Source organism: Oncorhynchus tshawytscha, linkage group LG13, assembly GCF_018296145.1.
Source record: "Oncorhynchus tshawytscha isolate Ot180627B linkage group LG13, Otsh_v2.0, whole genome shotgun sequence".
Lineage (NCBI taxonomy): Eukaryota > Metazoa > Chordata > Actinopteri > Salmoniformes > Salmonidae > Oncorhynchus > Oncorhynchus tshawytscha.
In genome coordinates, this window is record NC_056441.1 from 95,633,038 (window position 1) to 95,649,287 (window position 16,250).

The 16,250-nt window shown below is 43.2% G+C and overlaps 1 protein-coding gene across 3 annotated transcripts in view; it reads right to left on the reverse strand.

Annotated features, from left to right (window-relative positions):
• The window catches only part of LOC112237563 (EH domain-containing protein 2), a 34,929-nt gene that overhangs the window by 16,444 nt on the left and 2,235 nt on the right, over window positions 1-16,250 (reverse strand). For 2 of the 3 annotated variants that reach the window (XM_042296552.1, XM_042296553.1), the window contains exons 2-4: window positions 14,432-14,554; window positions 13,834-14,055; window positions 12,299-12,475 (exon numbers count right to left, since the gene is read on the reverse strand). In XM_042296552.1, coding sequence (XP_042152486.1) covers window positions 12,299-12,475; window positions 13,834-14,054 — 398 coding nt within the window. In that variant the 5' untranslated portion in view covers window position 14,055; window positions 14,432-14,554. The remainder of the gene's footprint in view (window positions 1-12,298; window positions 12,476-13,833; window positions 14,056-14,431; window positions 14,555-16,250) is intronic. The other variant, XM_042296554.1, reaches the window with a different exon arrangement.

Here is a 16,250-nt window from a genome sequence, read left to right on the forward strand (position 1 = left end):
AAGACGGTCAGTATTTACCCAGCTAAAAGAGAAGGAATATAATATCTATTGTTTACAGGAAACTCATTCAACAATTTTAGATGAAGTTGTGTGGAAAAAAGGAATGGGGGGGGGGGGTCAAAATATATTTCTCCCATGTGCAAAGAAATTCAAAATGGTAACAATATTAATTAACAGTAACTTTGATCCAAATGTGCAAATTATCCATACAGATCCACAAGAGTATTTTAAATATGTTATTGGACCATAAACCGATTTGTCTCCTTAATCTATACAGTCCAAATAATTATGATCATGGCTTCTTAATGTATCAACCCTACAAGCAACACTGGACTCTATTATTATGGTGGGAGATAATACCGTTTTAAATACCTCAATGGACCATAAAAGGAAATCACACTACACAATCACTCCCATGCTCTTTAGAAAATCACAAATATATTTGAACCAGTGGATATATGGAGATTTTAAAATCCTGACCTAGTGAGATATACAGTTGAAGTCAGAAGTTTACATACACTAGGTTGGAGTCATTCAAACACGTTTTTCAACCACTCCACAAATTTCTTGTTAATTAACAAACTATAGTTTTGGCAAGTTGGTTAGGACATCTACTTTGTGCATGACAAGTAATTTTTCCAACAATTGTTTACAGACAGATTATTTCACTCTATCACAATTCCAGTTTACATACACTAAGCTGACTGTGCCTTTAAACAGCTTGGAAACTTCCAGAAAATGATGTCATGGCTTCAGAAGCTTCTGATAGGCTAATTGAAACCATTTGAGTCAATTAAAGGTGTACCTGTGGATGTATTTCAAAAAGTCCACAAGTCTGGTTCATCCTTGGGAACAATTTCCAAAATGAGGCACAGAATAAGTTAGAGGGAAAACAAAAAGAAATGGAGGAACTTATTCAAGAAAGATCAACTGTAATATTATAAAAAATAAAGCAAACTAGATGGAATATGGGGTAAAATACACAAAATTATTTTTTAATCTTCAACATGGAAATGCTACCAAACATAATTTACTGAAACTTGTTACAAATGAGGGAGTTACCCATGATTCAAATGATATTTTGAAAGAGGAAATAAAGAACTTTAAGCATATGTTTTTGTTTCAGTCTCCTCCATCTCCACTAACCAACGCAAATTGGATGGATTTTCTTAATAATAATGTCAAATTAACAGCTGTACAGAACGATTCACATGAAGGAGAAATTACAGAGGAACTTCTTTATTAAGCAAGTTTGGAAAAAGACTAATTTAAGGGTTATTCTTCATTTTTACAATTTTCTACATAATAGTGAAGACATCAAAACTATGAAATAACACATAATGGAATCATGTAGTAAGCAAAAAAGTGCTAAGGAAAAGGTGCTTTTCCTTAAGGGAACTATACAGTCAGCTCCCATGGTAGACCTTGTGGATCTGCTGCCATATGTTTGGGTTTTCTTTTCAACAAAAATACTGAGTGGAGGGGAAGCCAGGCCATTTAGGATCTTGAATACAAGACATGCGTCGGTGTATTGCTGTCACGGCTGTTGAAGGATGAGGCCCAAGGTGCAGCGTAGTGAGCGTACGTTTGAGTTTATTTAAGAATGATGCCGACAAAAAACAATAAACCATACAAAACAAACCGTGAAGCTACAGGCAATAGTGCCAACAAACAATGACAACTTCCCACAAACACAGGTGGGAAAAAAGGGTACCTAAATATGTTTCCCAATCAGAGACAACTGTCCCTGACAACTTTTTCCAACTCAGGAGCTCATGCTTTCTGAGGATGTAACAGTGATGATGGTTATTGGGCTTCCTATCAAGCACTTTGAGAGCCTGTTTGTAGACAGACTGAATGAGTTTTAATGTTGTACAGCAAGCTTGGGCCCAATTAGTCAAGCAGTATGTTAAGTGGGGAGTATCATAGATTTGAAGTACAGTTTTGCTACCTCTGTAGTCAAACAAGTTCGTATAAATCGGAAATTAGCTAGGTTGAATTTGGTTATTTGAATTACCTTTTTCACATGCTTTTTACAAGAGAGGTTGGAATCAAGTATGATGCCAAGGTACTTAAAATCAGATACCACCTGGAGCTTCTCCCCTGACACATAGACATCTGGCTCAATAGCATCTGTTGCCCTCTTTGTGAAGAACATGCAAGCCGTTTTTTTCACATTGAGATGCAAACATGTCACTGAGCCAGTTTGTAACCTGGACCATTACAGTAGTGAGTTCTTGTGCAGCTTGTTGTTTGCTCTTTGCATGCACATACTGTATTTCACTGTATCATCTGCATACATTTGAACTTCAGACCCAGTACAGACAGAAGGCAGATCATTAAAGTACAGGCTGAACAGGAGGGGCCCCAGTATTGACCCTTGGGGCATGCCCACATCATTGCTAAGAGTGGGCGACAGCTCACTCTGACACACTGAGTTCTGCCTTCAAGGTATGATTTCATCCATCTCAAGGCATCGGGGGAAAAGCTGAACTTGGACAATTTTGCGATGAGAATCTCATGGTTTTTAATTTTTTTACCTTTATTTAACTAGGCAAGATCAGTTAAGAACAAATTCTTGTTTCCAATGACGGCCTAGGAACAGTGGGTTAACTGCCTGTTCAGGGGCAGAATGACAGGTTTGTACCTTGTCAGCTCGGGGGTTTTAACTTGCAACCTTCCGGTTACTAGTCCAACGCTCTAACCACTAGGCTACCCTGCCGCCCCAGTATCAAAAGCCTTCCTTTGGTCCAGAAACACAGCCCCAACAACGCCCCCTTTGTCAATCTTGGAATTCACATTTTCCAGAAGAAAGCAGTTGGCCGTTTCTGTGGAGTGTTTCACTCTGAAGCCAAACTGCATGGAGTGTAATGTGAAGGGGCTGTTGTTGAGGTGGGCAATCAGCTGTTCTGCTACACACTTTTCAACAACTTTTGACACCACAGGTAGTATACTAATGGGCCTGTAGTTACTCACGTCAGCAGGGTCGCCTGATTTAAAGATGGCCATTATTATGGCCAACTTCCATACACTTGGAAACACCCCCACACCAATAAATGTGTTGGTGACCTTAGTAATGGGGCCAATGAGTGACTCTTTGTAGTTATTAAGAAAGGTAGAGTCCAGCCCAAACACATCTTTGGCTTTAGAGTTCTTTAGTGAGCTAATCACCTTGTTCACCTTTGACTCAGAAACCTCGTTATGATGAAGACAGGTTGAGCATCATTTACTAGCACTGAGCCAAAGAAACCAGTGGAACCGACTGACTATCGGCTTCCACGTCTGTATAGGACAAGAGATCATTCCAGTTAATTCCCTTAATTGCGTTTTCAAAATGGTTTAATTCACTCTTAGGTATTCTTATTTTATCCGGCTTTCTAACAGTAGAGAGGTTAATCCTGCTCTTAGACAGGTTTCTGGCTAGAAGTGTCAGGTTATGATCAGATAGCCCAGTAACCATATTGAATGATTTAGTCACTCTCTGGTTTATTACTAAACACCAAATCAATCTGTTTTAGAGCAACAAGTCACCCTGGTTGGCTCTTTAACTAGCTGTGTAAGGTCAAAGGTATTAGTGATCCGTTTGAGGGATTTCCTACAAGAGTTGTCTTCATAATTAATATTAAAATCTCCCATTAAGATTACCTCTTTCAGGGCCTCCCAGGTGGCACAGTGGTTAAGGGCGCTGTATTGCAGCGACAGCTGCGCCAACAGAGACTCTGGGTGGGGCGACGAACAATTGGCCTAGCGTCGTCTGGGTTAGGGAGGGTTCGGCCGGTATGGAAATCGCGCACCAGCGACTCCTGTGGCGGGCCGGGCACAGTGCACGCTAACCAAGGTTGCCAGGTGCAGAAGCAGTGCGGCTTGGTTGTGTATCGGAGGATGCATGACTTTCAACCATCGTCTCTCCCGAGCCCGTACGGGAGTTGTAGCGATGAGACAAGATAGTAGCTACTAAAACAATTGGATACCACGAAATTGGGGAGAAAAAGGGGTAAAAAAAATAAAAAATGACCTCGTTCCCAAAATCACATTCCCTAAGCATTTTATTAAACTGATCAAAAAACACACTTTTTACCCATTCTAATGAGGGTAAAATACATTTGGGTCGACAGTGTAACGCTCAGGCCAATACATTCAAGTTCATTATCACATGACCACTCAATTTGTTTACATCGGATATGTTCTTTAATGTAAGTCATCACACACCCTCCTCTTCCTTCAATCCTGTCTCTCCTGAAGACATTGTAGCCAATCACAATCACAGCAGCATATGGAGAGTTTTTATGGAGCCATGTCTCTGAGAGGCAGAGGAAGTCAAGGTTGGAGACTATGTAGATGTTGAATTTGATCACTTTTTGGAATGACACTACGAATGTTCAAGTAGTGACCCCCTAGTAGTCCCTTGGGCTTAGCTCGTGGGTCCCAGGTGACTCGAGAGTGATTGACACATTAAAAAAAGTTAGATTTTCTGTGTTTTCTGACGGCTGGGTTTAGGCCGTTTTGTTTCGTTTTGATTCATTAACAATCCCTCCCACCTGCACTGGATGCGGGGAACCAACTAAAACAGCTTGCGTACCAGAAGCAGAGTCAGGGATTGCATACAGCGACGTGGGTATGTTTGAAGAGTCTGAATCTATCCTGGAGCCAGGTGAGTCGAGAGAAACCATGGGACCATAGCATTCATCCACTTCCACAGCGGGCATCGATCAGTGGACGAGGCCATCCACTGCTTTCCACTCCAGTGAGTATCGCTGGCTCGGTGATGTTAGGCCCAGGGTTGAGGCTGGCTCGGGTGATGTTAGGCCCAGGGTTGAGGCTGGCTCGGGTGATGTTAGGCCCAGGGTTGAGGCTGGCTCGGGTGATGTTAGGCCCAGGGTTGAGGCTGGCTCGGGTGATGTTAGGCCCAGGGTTGAGGCTGGCTCGGGTGATGTTAGGCCCAGGGTTGAGGCTGGCTCGGGTGATGTTAGGCCCAGGGTTGAGGCTGGCTCGGGTGATGTTAGGCCCAGGGTTGAGGCTGGCTCGGGTGATGTTAGGCCCAGGGTTGAGGCTGGCTCGGGTGATGTTAGGCCCAGGGTTGAGGCTGGCTCGGGTGATGTTAGGCCCAGGGTTGAGGCTGGCTCGGGTGATGTTAGGCCCAGGGTTGAGGCTGGCTCGGGTGATGTTAGGCCCAGGGTTGAGGCTGGCTCGGGTGATGTTAGGCCCAGGGTTGAGGCTGGCTCGGGTGATGTTAGGCCCAGGGTTGAGGCTGGCTCGGGTGATGTTAGGCCCAGGGTTGAGGCTGGCTCGGGTGATGTTAGGCCCAGGGTTGAGGCTGGCTCGGGTGATGTTAGGCCCAGGGTTGAGACTGGCTCGGGTGATGTTAGGCCCAGGGTTGAGGCTGGCTCGGTGATGTTAGGCCCAGGGTTGAGGCTGGCTCAGTGATGTTAGGCCCAGGGTTGAGTTGCACATCCCCGGAGAGCAGTGAACAGGTAGTTTCCGATAAATGTTGGACTGTTTGTTACGCCTAAGCGATTCAGTGGAATAGGGAGAGAGGTAGACCTGGCCATTATGGTATGCTGTGTACGGTCTGCTCCCGTGGAACGGTGAACCAATGTGTTTGGTGTTGGTATTCTCCGGCAGTAGATTTGTGTCATCCCTGCAAGGATGCACTGAGATTATCAGTAGAGCAGCTACATAACTGACAATCATGGCAAAGTACTGGAGATAACACATAATTGTGCTTTAACTCTTTGCATGAGTTACTTAGCTGGGGTCGGCGTACACCTGATGTTTTAGATAAACAGCATTCGTATGAGAAGCGGCACCTGCCGCATCACCCGGTCTTCCGTTCGCCATTGTTCAGATATGGGTGACCAAATTAATTGAGACCATGTTTGTGCCTTGATGGGCAAAACTTACCAAGGCAGTGTTCGCTTTGCAATCTCACTGGAATGAAGACGTCCTCCATTCCTGCCATTATTGAAAGAGATTGTGACACCTCACATCTCAAAATAGGGCTAAAAATAGGGAATTTACTGTGTTAATTGAGTCCTCACCTCCTGGTTACACTAGTGACCATATCCCCCGTGCATCCCACAAAGGAGGTGTTGCCATCATGTACAATAACAAATTTCAATTTACAAAAATAAATGACTGCGTTTCTGTCTTTTGAGCTTCTAGTCATGAAATCTATGCAGCCTACTCAATCACTTTTTATAGCTACTGTTTACAGGCCTCCTGGGACATATACAGCGTTCCTCACTAAATTGCTTGAATTCCGATTGCATCTTGTAGTCATGGCAGATAATATTCAAATTTTTGGTGACTTTAATATTCACATGGAAAAGTCCACAGGCCCACTCCAAAATGCTTTCGGAGCCATCATCGACTCAGTGGGTGTTGTCCAACAGGTCTCCAGACCTACTCACTGCTAGTTTTGTCCCATGGAATAAATGTTGTGGATCTTAATGTTTTACTCATAATCCTAGATTATCGGACCACCATTTTATTACGTTGGCAATTCCAACAAATAATCTGCTCAGACCCCATCCAAGAAGCATCAAAAGCTGTGCAAAAATGATCAGACAACCCAAAGATTCCTAGATGCCCTTTCAGACTCCCTCCACCTACCCAAGGACATCAGAGTACAAAAATCGGTTAACCACCTAACTGAGGAACTAAATGTAACCTTGCGTAATAGCCTAGATGCAGTCGCATCCCTAAAACAAAAAACATTTATCATAAGAAACTAGCTCCCTGGTGTACAGAAAATACTCGAGTCTTGAAGCAAGCTTCCAGGAAATTGGATCGGAAATGGCGCTACACCAAACTGGAAGTCTTCTCTATTAGCTTGGAAAGACAGTACCGTGTAGCATCGAAGAACACTCACTGTTCCTCAATCATCCTATTTTTCCAACTAAATTGAGGAGAATAAGAACAATCCTGAATAAATTTGATACCGTCGCAAAGCTAACTGAAAAGCAACATTCCCCAAGAGAGGATGGCTTGCACTTCAGCAGTGATAAATTCATGAACTTCTTTGAGGAAAAGATCATCAGAAATCAAATTACGGACTCCTCTTTAAATCTGCGTATTCCTCCAAAGATCAGTTGTCCTGAGTCTGCACAACAATGCCAGGACCTAGGGTCAAGGGAGACACTCACATTGTTAATACTATATCTCTTGACACATTGATGAAAATAGTCATGGCCTCTAAACCGTCAAGCTTCAAACTGGACCCTATTCCAAAAAATACCCTATTCCAAGCACTTCCCGTGCTTGGCCTTCTTTTGTTGAACATAATAAACGGCTCCCTATCCACCAGATGTGTATAGTAATAAAGCCTCTCTTGAAAAAGCCAAACCTTGACCCAGAATTTTAAAAAAAACGAATCGGCCTATATCGAATCTCCCATTCCTCTCAAAAACATTTGAAAAATCTGTTGCGCAGCAACTCACTGCCTTCCTGAAGAAACACAATGTATACAAATCGCTTCAGTCTGGTTTTAGACCCCATCATAGCACTGAGACTGCTCTCGTGAAGGTGGTAAACAACCATTTAACCTCTTTCAGCTAGGTGGCACTATTTTTATGTTTGGAAAAATAACGTTCCCAAAGTAAACGGCCTATTTCTCATGCACAGATGCTAGAATATGCATTTAATTCACAGATTAGGAAACACTAAAGTTTCCAAAACTGTCAAAATATTGTCTGTGAGTATAACAGAACTGATATTGCAGGCGAAAACCTGAGGAAAATCAAACCAGGAAGTGGCTTCTATTTTGAAAGCTCCATGTTCCATAGCCTGCCTTTGCTCCATTTAAAGAGATATCAGCCAGATTCCTTTTCCTACGACTTCCTCAAGGTGTCAACAGTCTTTAGACAGTTTCAAAATCTCCCATTTTATTTTGAAAATGAGTGAGGTTTGCTTGCGCAACAGAGCTTGGGCAGCCATCGTCTCTCCCTCTCCTACTGAAAAAGACAGTGCCGGTTGATATAATCAATAATATATATCTTGAAAACAACCTGAGGATTGATTATAAAAAAAAATGTTTGACATGTTTCTGTGGACATTACGGATAGTACTTGGAATTTTCATCTGCGTTGTCGTGACCACTCGAGCCTTTGGATTTCTGAACATAACGCGCCAAACAAACATGTATTTTGGGTATAAAAATTATCTTTATCGAACAAAAGGAACATTTGTGTAACTGGGAGTCTCGTGAGTGAAAACATCCAAAGATCAAAAGGTAAGCGATTCATTTTACTAATTTCTGATTTTCGTGACCAAGCTACTTTGATGCTAGGTGTTCATAATGTTTGGTCTAGTGATCGATAAACTTACACAAATGCTTGGATTGCTTTCGCTGTAAAGCATATTTTCAAAATCTGACACAACAGGTGGATTAACAAAATGCTAAGCTGTGTTTTTTAGTAATATTATTTGAATGTGGCGCTCTGCAATTCAGCGGTTATTGATGACAATTATCCCGCTAAAGGGATGGGCAGCGACAAGAAGTTAATGGTGTTAATGGTGATCAAGGCTCTGCATCTGTCCTCATGCTGCTTTTTATACCTTCGATCACCACATTCTATTGGAGAGATTGGAAACCAAAATTGGTCTACACGGACAAGTTCTGGCCTGGTTTAGATCTTGTATCGGGAAGATATCAGTTTGTCTCTGTGGATGGTAGGTCCTCTGAAAAATCAAGAGTAAATTTCGGTGTTCCTCAAGGTTCCGTTGATGGACCTCTATTATTTTCACTGTATATTTTACCTCTTGGTGATGTAATTCGGAAACATAATGTTGACTTTCACTGCTATGCGGACGATACACAGCTGTACATTTTGACGAAACATGGTTAAGCCCCAAAATTGCCCTGCCTGGAAGCCTGTGTTTCAGACATTTTTATTTATTTTTATTTTATTTTACTTTACCTTTATTTAACCAGGTAGGCAAGTTGAGAACAAGTTCTCATTTACAATTGCGACCTGGCCAAGATAAAGCAAAGCAGTTCGACAGATACAACGACACAGAGTTACACATGGAGTAAAACAAACATACAGTCAATAATACAGTATAAACAAGTCTATATACGATGTGAGCAAATGAGGTGAGAAGGGAGGTAAAGGCAAAAAGGCCCTGGTGGCAAAGTAAATACAATATAGCAAGTAAAACACTGGAATGGTAGTTTTACAATGGAAGAATGTGCAAAGTAGAAATAAAAATAATGGGGTGCAAAGGAGCAAAATAAATAAATAAATTAAATACAGTTGGGTAGTTGTTTGGGCTAAATTATAGGTGGGCTATGTACAGGTGCAGTAATCTGTGAGCTGCTCTGACAGTTGGTGCTTAAAGCTAGTGAGGGAGATAAGTGTTTCCAGTTTCAGAGATTTTTGTAGTTCGTTCCAGTCATTGGCAGCAGAGAACTGGAAGGAGAGGCGGCCAAAGAAAGAACTGGTTTTGGGGGTGACTAGAGAGATATACCTGCTGGAGCGTGTGCTACAGGTGGGAGATGCTATGGTGACCAGCGAGCTGAGATAAGGGGGGACTTTACCTAGCAGGGTCTTGTAGATGACATGGAGCCAGTGGGTTTGGCGATGAGTATGAAGCGAGGGCCAGCCAACGAGAGCATACAGGTCGCAATGGTGGGTAGTATATTGGGCTTTGGTGACAAAACGGATTGCACTGTGATAGACTGCATCCAATTTGTTGAGTAGGGTATTGGAGGCTATTTTGTAAATGACATCGCCAAAGTCGAGGATTGGTAGGATGGTCAGTTTTACAAGGGTATGTTTGGCAGCATGAGTGAAGGATGCTTTGTTGCGAAATAGGAAGCCAATTCTAGATTTAACTTTGGATTGGAGATGTTTGATATGGGTCTGGAAGGAGAGTTTACAGTCTAACCAGACACCTAAGTATTTGTAGTTGTCCACGTATTCTAAGTCAGAGCCGTCCAGAGTAGTGATGTTGGACAGGCAGGTAGGTGCAGGTAGCGATCGGTTGAAGAGCATGCATTTAGTTTTACTTGTATTTAAGAGCAATTGGAGGCCACGGAAGGAGAGTTGTATGGCATTGAAGCTTGCCTGGAGGGTTGTTAACACAGTGTCCAAAGAAGGGCCAGAAGTATACAGAATGGTGTCGTCTGCGTAGAGGTGGATCAGAGACTCACCAGCAGCAAGAGCGACCTCATTGATGTATACAGAGAAGAGAGTCGGTCCAAGAATTGAACCCTGTGGCACCCCCATAGAGACTGCCAGAGGTCCGGACAGCAGACCCTCCAATTTGACACACTGAACTCTATCAGAGAAGTAGTTGGTGAACCAGGCGAGGCAATCATTTGAGAAACCAAGGCTGTCGAGTCTGCCGATGAGGATGTGGTGATTGACAGAGTCGAAAGCCTTGGCCAGATCAATGAATACGGCTGCACAGTAATGTTTCTTATCGATGGCGGTTAAGATATCATTTAGGACCTTGAGCGTGGCTGAGGTGCACCCATGACCAGCTCTGAAACCAGATTGCATAGCAGAGAAGGTATGGTGAGATTCGAAATGGTCGGTAATCTGTTTGTTGACTTGGCTTTCGAAGACCTTAGAAAGGCATGGTAGGATAGATATAGGTCTGTAGCAGTTTGGGTCAAGAGTGTCCCCCCCTTTGAAGAGGGGGATGACCGCAGCTGCTTTCCAATCTTTGGGAATCTCAGACGACATGAAAGAGAGGTTGAAAAGGCTAGTAATAGGGGTGGCAACAATTTCGGCAGATAATTTTAGAAAGAAAGGGTCCAGATTGTCTAGCCCGGCTGATTTGTAGGGGTCCAGATTTTGCAGCTCTTTCAGAACATCAGCTGAATGGATTTGGGAGAAGGAGAAATGGGGAAGGCTTGGGCGAAGTTGGTTAGGATGATATCTATGAGGGTGCCTGTGTTTAAGGCTTTGGGGAGGTACCTGGTAGGTTCATTGATAATTTGTGTGAGATTGAGGGCATCAAGTTTAGATTGTAGGATGGCTGGGGTGTTAAGCATGTTCCAGTTTAGGTCGCCTAGCAGCACGAGCGCTGAAGATAGATGGGGGGCAACATAAGGAAGTGGATGATAGGAAATGTTTTACTTTTAAACTCAAACAAAACAGAGATGCTAATTCCAGGTCCCAAGAAACAATGAGATCTGTTGGATCTGGCAATTAATCTTGATGGTTCTACAGTCGTCTCAAAGAAAACTGAAGGACCTCGGTGTTACTCTGGACCCTGACCCCTCTTTTGACGAAAACATATCAAGACTGTTTCAAGGACAGATTTTTTCCATCTATGTAACATTGCGAAAATCAGAAACTTTCTGTCCAAAAATGATGCAGAAAAATGTATCCATGCTTTTGTCACTTCTATATTAGACTACTGCAATGCTCTACTTTCCGGCTACCTGGACCTTGTCCCAGACCTGCTGTTTTCGACTCTCTCTCTCCACACCTGTTGTCTCTAACTCTGAATGATCATCTATGAAAAGCCAACTGACATTTACTCCTGATGTGCTGACCTGTTGCACCCTCTACAACCACTGTGATTATTATTATTTTACCCTGCTGGTCATCTATGAACATTTGAACATCTTGGCCATGTGCTGTTATAATCTCCACCCAGCACGGCCAGAAGAGGACTGACCACCCCTCAGAGCCTGGTTCCTCTAGGTTTCTTCCTAGGTTCCTGCCTTTCTAGGGAGTTTTTCTTAGCCACCGTGATTCTGCGTCTGCATTGCTTGCAGTTTGGGGTTTAGGCTGAGTTTCTGTATAGCACTTTGTGACATCGGCTGATGTATAAAGTGCTTCATAAATACATTTGATTGATTGATATGGCTTCAGTAATTCTAGTGTTCGACTCCTACAGTTGATATGGCTTCAGTAATTCTAGTGTTTGAGTCCTACAGTTGATATGGCTTCAGTATAACAAACATAGCTGCCACAGCTTGCCTCAACAGAAGGTATCCCTCTGAAAGAGGGCATCCCAGACTACAGGATAAACACACTAGAGCTGAGGATAGTACCTCAGGGTGATTCAGCCCCGTAACACCATATAGATATCGCTCCCTTTCTCAAGTCCCTCCCCACTCTGAAATTTGGGACGGACACTTGAAATTCCATAGAGCAAAAAACATATTTTCTGTTCTCTCCCTTCCTGGCTCTCCTTTCATTGTAGGAGGTGGTGAGGGCAAGGGGTGGATCTCATTGGCTTAGTTTCTCACGTTTTTCATCCTCATCTCCCCCTTCCAAAAGAAGGACCATTCTAGAATATTTAAAAACCTTCATTATGGATTTCATCCTGTACTCACCTGTTCAGGAAGGTGTTTCCAAAGGGGTTGAGATTGCGGAAGGGTTTGTTGGGGTCGACGATGAGAGCGTTGCCTGGGATAACTCCCTCTACCTCGCCGTGCATGATGGCTGTGAAACAGTCAGTGGTGGGCTCTGGTCCTATCCTGCTTCCTGGGATATCCTGCTCCAACACATACCTGACGCAGAGAGAGAGGAACATATTCACATTAAACTGTGTTGTTAAAACCAATGCGTTTCAGCGTGTAGCCTTAATCAGGGTTTTTATCTGAGCCAGACTCACACAGACAAACAAACGCCACCACGTTAGCCAGACACACACAAACAAACAAACGCCACCACATTAGCCAGACGCACACAGACAAACAAACGCCACCACGTTAGCCAGACGCACACATTGGAGCAGGTGCTTATCAAAACATTACATCAAAGCCATGTTTGTTTTGCAGTATAACACAGATTTTTTTTTTTTTAAACATTCAGGAAAAATATCTGTCCCTGTAACGAACTTGACAGCTACTGTATATCTGAATGGCTACTTGAAGAAACTTCTTGAGAAATCTGCTTTATAGCATTATCCAAAGCCATAGGATGTAGTGATCACAATATATTAGCCATATCTAGGAAAACCAAAGTGTAATACAGATCATACAAGAAGTTTTGTTGTGATTCCTATGTTGATGATAAATCATATTTGCTGCTCTGTGGTGTGTAATGAGGAGCAACCAGACGCTGCTGGTCTGTGGTGTGTAATGAGGAGCAACCAGACGCTGCACTTGACACTTATGAAACAACTTATTCCAGTTACTAATAAGCACACATTAAGAAAATGACATAAATCTGTTAAATCCCTGTGGGTTTATGAGGAATTGAGTTTGTTTTATTTTTACAGGAACAGTGCACATGAATCAACGTTTCAGTAAAAGTGTCGGTTTTAGCCAGCCGGTTAATTTTCAACCGCAGTCCCTGGGCAGGTTATTAAAAACTATGACAATAACCATACAGACAAACAATGAGCACTGGGCACATGCAGAACAACATAGAACAAGCAACACATAGCACGCAGACAGAGCAACGACACAAAAAGCAACAAAACAAAATGCACAGAAGCAACAGTGTTTCCACACCTCACAAGCTACAGACAGAGGAGACTGCGTGAATCAGGCCTTCATGGTCAAATTGCTGCAAAGAAACCACTAACAAAGGACACCAATAAGAAGAAGAGACTTGCTTGAGCCAAGAAACATGAGCAATGAAGATTAGATCAGTGACAATCAACAAGGCAGGTCCTACAGGTTTCTAGATTTGTTGCACCTGGACTCCTGTCCAGTCGTGTAGTTAGGTGCCACAAAGAGGGACTTAGGAAAAATGTAATTGGCGTGAACAGGGCAGCATAGCTGTAATTGTATACCGAGTGCTAATATGCATGTCAATCTCTCCTGGCTCAAAGTAGAGAAGAGATTGACTTCATCACTACTTGTTTTTGTAAGAAGTATTTACATGTTGAATGCACCAAGTTGTCTGTTTAAACTCTTACTTGATGAAGCTAGTCTTGCCAGTGGAGTACTGCCCCACCACCAGCACCATGGGTTTGTTGTCAAAGTCTGCATCCTCCAGAGAGGGGGAGTGGAAGTCGTGGAAACCGTAGTGCTGCTCCAGGGGGAGGAGCTTCTGATGGTACAGAGACTTTAACCCCTCTGTCACCGTCCTGATCACCTCAGGAGTCTTCTTCACGTCTTTACGGCCCCAACGAGACATCCTGATTGGATGATAGGTTGATTGATTTGTCAGTTGGTTGATTGATTGTTGTCCTTCAAGAGGAAATTATCTGACAAGATGAATGAGTGAGCTTGGGAGTTCCTTGAGTTATCTGTCTGTGTGTGGAAGTGTGTGTGTGGAAGTGTGTGTGTGGAAGTGTGTGTGTGGAAGTGTGTGTGTGGATGTGTGTGTGTGGAAGTGTGTGTGTGGAAGTGTGTGTGTGGAAGTGTGTGTGTGGAAGTGTGTGTGTGGAAGTGTGTGTGTGGAAGTGTGCGTGTGGAAGTGTGCGTGTAGGGTCTGTCGGTGTACATCTGTGTTTTCTGAGGGTGAACCTATCTTCAGGTGTTTCCTGTGTTTTTGTGAATGTTGCTCTTTACCTCTGGGCCTCCTCTCAGAAGATGGTCCTGTATGTTACTGTAGGGCTGTGACGTCTGTAGTATGTTAGAGCTCTGGTCTGGGCCTTTCCTCTCCTATACACACCACTCTGACTCCTGAACGACCTGAAAAATAATGAATGAATGAAATGTCAATTATGAACATGTCTCTAGAGAAACACAGACAGTTTGCTGCAAAAGAAAATCCTAAATGAATTGTCAACATGTTCGGGTGCCATTCTCCAGTGAGAGGAGACAACTGTTAAACAACCTAAAGAGGAGTATGTTCAGAACACATTAAACATACAGAACACACAGGTAGAGCTGTATAGGGGCCTAGAATAGAAAGGCTATGATACTCAAGAACAGGTCAGAAGGATTTCATCTCTAGACATTAGAATTCTGTCTGCTACATTGTGAATATTACCCCTCTAGACATTAGAATTCTGTCTGCTACATTGTGAATATTACCCCTCTAGACATTAGAATTCTGTCTGCTACATTGTGAATATTACCCCTCTAGTCATTAGAAATCTGTCATTAGAATTCTATATATACACACTGTTACGAACCCCTTTGGCCCTGCAGTCTAGGGGGGATGGACACGAGACCCGTGTCTGAGTGTGTATATAGTGTGTATATATATATATACAGTGGGGCAAAAAAGTATTTAGTCAGCCACCAATTGTGCAAGTTCTCCCACTTAAAAAGATGAGAGAGGCCTGTAATGTTCATCACAGGTACACTTCAACTCTGACAGACAATGAGAAGAAGAAAAAATGGTAGGATTTTTCATGAATTTATTTGCAAATTATGGTGGAAAATAAGTATTTGGTCACCTACAAACAAGCAAGATTTCTGGCTCTCACAGACCTGTAACTTCTTCTTTAAGAGGCTTCTCTGTCCTCCACTCATTACCTGTATCAGTATAAAAGACACCTGTCCACAACCTCAAACAGTCACACTCCAAACTCCACTATGGCCAAGACCAAAGAGCTGTCAAAGGACACCAGAAACAAAATTGTAGACCTGCACCAGGCTGGGAAGACTGAATCTGCAATAGGTAAGCAGCTTGGTTTGAAGAAATCAACTGTGGGAGCAATTGTTAGGAAATGGAAGACATACAAGACCACTGATAATCCCTGGATCTGGGGCTCCACGCAAGATCTCACCCCGTGGGGTCAAAATGATCACAAGAACGTTGAGCAAAAATCCCAGAACCACACGGGGGGACCTAGTGAATGACCTGCAGAGAGCTGGGACCAAAGTAACAAAGCCTACCATCAGTAACGCACTATGCCGTCAGGGACTCAAATCCTGCAGTGCCAGACGTGTCCCCCTGCTTAAGCCAGTACATGTCCAGGCCCGTCTGAAGTTTGCTAGAGAGCATTTGGATGATCCAGAAGAAGATTGGGAGAATGTCATATGGTCAGATGAAACCAAAATATAACTTTTTGGTAAAAACTCAACTTGTCGTGTTTGGAGGACATCCAAAGTTGCATCCAAAGAACACCATACCTACACCATACCTACTGTACCTACCATACCTACTGTGAAGCATGGGGGTGGAAACATCATGCTTTGGGGCTGTTTTTCTGCAAAGGGACCAGGACGACTGATCCGTGTAAAGGAAAGAATGAACGGGGCCATGTATCGTGAAATTTTGAGTGAAAAACTCCTTCCATCAGCAAGGGCATTGAAGATGAAACGTTGCTGGGTCTTTCAGCATGACAATAATCCCAAACACACCGCCCGGGCAACGAAGGAGTGGCTTCGTAAGAAGCATTTCAAGGTCCTGGAGTGGCCTAGCCAGTCTCCAGAT